This window comes from Plectropomus leopardus, unplaced genomic scaffold (genome assembly GCF_008729295.1).
Source record: "Plectropomus leopardus isolate mb unplaced genomic scaffold, YSFRI_Pleo_2.0 unplaced_scaffold24704, whole genome shotgun sequence".
In the NCBI taxonomy this organism is placed as follows: Eukaryota; Metazoa; Chordata; class Actinopteri; order Perciformes; family Serranidae; genus Plectropomus; species Plectropomus leopardus.
The window spans coordinates 1-2,978 of record NW_024626829.1 but is presented as its reverse complement, the minus strand read 5'-3'; the positions used below and the strand labels follow the sequence as shown (position 1 = coordinate 2,978).

Genomic DNA, 2,978 nt, shown 5'->3' with positions numbered 1-2,978 from the left:
AACAGTAGGAAGTCTGTTTTTATCACGACGTCATCGTACCGGACTCTTTCAGAGACGCAAAGATCTCGCTGTAGTTTTTTTATTTAAAAATGTGCTGTACTTCCATCTCTTCTCACTTAACATTTAAAACACTACATCTCCAAAACAGCATCTCTCAGACTGAGTATCTTCATAAATGATTTTATTAAAGATAAAACACGGAGGATTTTCTCTAAAAACGCTGTCAGCAAAGAAGTGATGATGAATTTTTCTGTTTTAGATTAAAGTTTGTTGGTGTTTATTTGACACTTGAACGTTTTGCTCAGTGTTGCATCAACATCTCTGAGTTTCTCTCTACAGAAAGCACAATTTTCTGTCTTTTCCGTGCAGAAGGCAAATTAAGATTTTATATTTAGGCAACGAAAAGCTCAAAGAAAATGCAGCAAATAAATGTGCAGTGTATAAAAACAGAGAACTTTATTTATCTTGGACGTTTTTGTGCAGCAGTTGCCAGATGAAGTGAGAAAGTTTGCAGATATAACAAAACATAAACAGTTAAAAATATCACTACGGTTTAAAATAGATGCAAAAAGTAGAAGCGTGATTAATGTTTAACTCTTAATTGTCTACTTTTTTTTACGTTGTGACATAATTTGAGTCCTAAAGATGACAGCAGTGTAACGTGTTTATTTGATTAAGAGTTTAACACACAGAAAGTCTCCTCAGAGTGAGTCAAAGTCCTAAAAATTTAATGACACGTCAAAATTTAAAGTAAAGGTGCGGGGACAGCATTATCAGGGGACTTTCTGTGGTCCTGTGCAACCGCGGCTTTACTGAATCTGTTCGCATATAAAAACAGACAAAAAAAGATTTTGTTTTTAATTTCAGGTCATAAAATAAAAGTATGGGGAAATGTTTGCACTACATATTTGTCCAAAAATATTTGGAGCACAGTACATTTGGGTGTTGTCACTGTTTTCTGCACATTCAGTCACTGTATTCAGAAGTTTGTTAAAGTCACCGGACAATCGGGAAAATGCACTGAAGGGCGAGAAGTGAGCAGTTTTTTGTAGTATTTTTATGTTGGTGGAGGATGTCTTTTGTATTTTGTTGTCTGTGTGCAGAGCGGTTTGCAGGCGTCATCACGAGTAATCTGGCGGCAGCTCGTCAAAGAGAAAATCTTCCATGCGGCGTCTTTAAGACTGCAACACGAACGTGTGTGAGTGAGAAAAACACACAATGAAAGAGATTTATAAAGTGCTTTTTAAGAGATATTTTATGTATAACCAAACATTCCAACTTTTTAATACAAATAAAACTTTCAGACATTTCAATAGTAATTTAATATATTTTTGTTCTTTCTTTTTGTATTATTTGTTGTGTTTAATCAGAGGTTGTAGTAAAGCTGACGTGTTTTATTTCACCCAAAATCTCCATGTTACTCACATCAGGTCAACATTATTTTAGCCAAAAGATAGAAACATTTAAAGGAAGATTAACTTTTCTATTTCCATCAGACAACACTGAATATACTGTCTGTAAAAAATCTAACCCTAATTTTATCAACAGTGATAAATAGAAACACACCCCAGTAGTATATTTCATAGTTTTAATTTATATTTTGCTTATTTAATTACATTATATTGTCATTATATATAAATGTAAATTTGAATAATTTACTTAAAGGTTTTGAAGGGTTTGTGTGTGAATAATTGGGCTTTTCTACTCCTTAATTTATATGTTAGCTGGATAATAAGAAGAATTATATTCTTGACACAAAAAAATAACAAACAAAATCTGATTCTTTGAATTTAGAAAATTCATTTTTATTAAATGTACAACTCATCTTATTTTAACAAAATTTTGGGAGACATCTCTGCAGTGCTGCAAGGCTCTCACTGAAATTACATCTTCAGAAAACATGTTCTTGTGACTTTTTACAAATTTGCACATTCACAGAAACAAAACATTTGCATTGCATCCAGACGACTAAATAATAATATAAAGTAGTTTTACTTGTCACACAAAGGAGATAAACAGAAATAAAGACCACCACCAAATGATGAAAATGTTGCTCATCACATTTTTCCAATGTTTTTTTTTTTTTTTTTTTTAAGAAATTGCACAAATTTGCTGAGGGTTCAAAGGAAAGTAGTACAAGAAAAGTGAGGTTTCAAAGGGTTAAAGGTAACGAAAACACATTTGTTATCTTTTGGTGATGATAAACGCATGAAAATATACAGTATTTATGAATGTTATATACAATTTCTGCCAACAGATGCCTCTAATACTTAACGTTGAACCAGTCGTCTGCCTCTCTTGACTACTTTAGTTGACAGAACTCAGCAGTGTCTCCATTAGGACCCCCAAGAAAAAGTCCAGCGTAGAGCGGCTCGGTGAATGTGGTCTGGACTCGGTGGAGGAGAGTCAGAGCTTTGGAGACGCTGTAGAAAGACAGAATACCTGCGCTGTGGTCCAGGTACACTCCTATTCTGGAGGATTTAGGCCCTGAGATGCTGAGCGAGCGGCTTTCATGTCTGAAGGTATAACCATTGTCACAATTTAAAGCCCAAGACTTCTCATTGAATCCAAATACGTGTGCGTCAAAGTCCCCTGATCTGCTGATACTCTTGTAAGCGACTGCTACTCCAGCTTTACTGCTCATCTCCACCTCCCAGTAACAACGTCCAGTCATCCCATCTTTACCCAAGATCTGAGGTATGTGAATGAATCTGTCTGGATGTCGAGAATATGGCTGATTTTTTGTATGAAATGATATTTTTCTATTCCCCTCTGATAAAACCAGAAAGTTGTTTGCCGTGTTTGGATCCAGTGTAACTTGATGTGAATATTCTAAGAACTCGGCTCTGTTCATGAGCTCCGCTGAAGGCCACGTCTCTGTAAGAATCGCCTTCATTTTATCTCTGACTGCCGTCACAGCCGCCATCACGTCCTCAAAGTACCACAGACAATCGGTCTTTGGTCTTGGTGAGTCTGTA

The 2,978-nt window shown here is 35.6% G+C and overlaps 1 protein-coding gene across 1 annotated transcript; it reads right to left on the bottom strand.

The window, feature by feature from the left end:
• Positions 1-2,119: 2,119 nt before the first annotated feature.
• LOC121966467 (stonustoxin subunit alpha-like) lies at positions 2,120-2,926 on the bottom strand. Its single transcript, XM_042516558.1, has one exon. It carries the CDS (start codon positions 2,924-2,926, stop codon positions 2,303-2,305), a length of 624 nt encoding a protein of 207 aa, XP_042372492.1. The 3' UTR covers positions 2,120-2,302.
• Between the last annotated feature and the right edge of the window lie 52 nt (positions 2,927-2,978).

What these genes read in the sequence shown, in the direction of transcription:
- LOC121966467 (XM_042516558.1), bottom strand. Translation starts at nt 2,926, where the DNA reads ATGGCGGCTGTGACGGCAGTCAGAGATAAAATGAAGGCGATTCTTACA.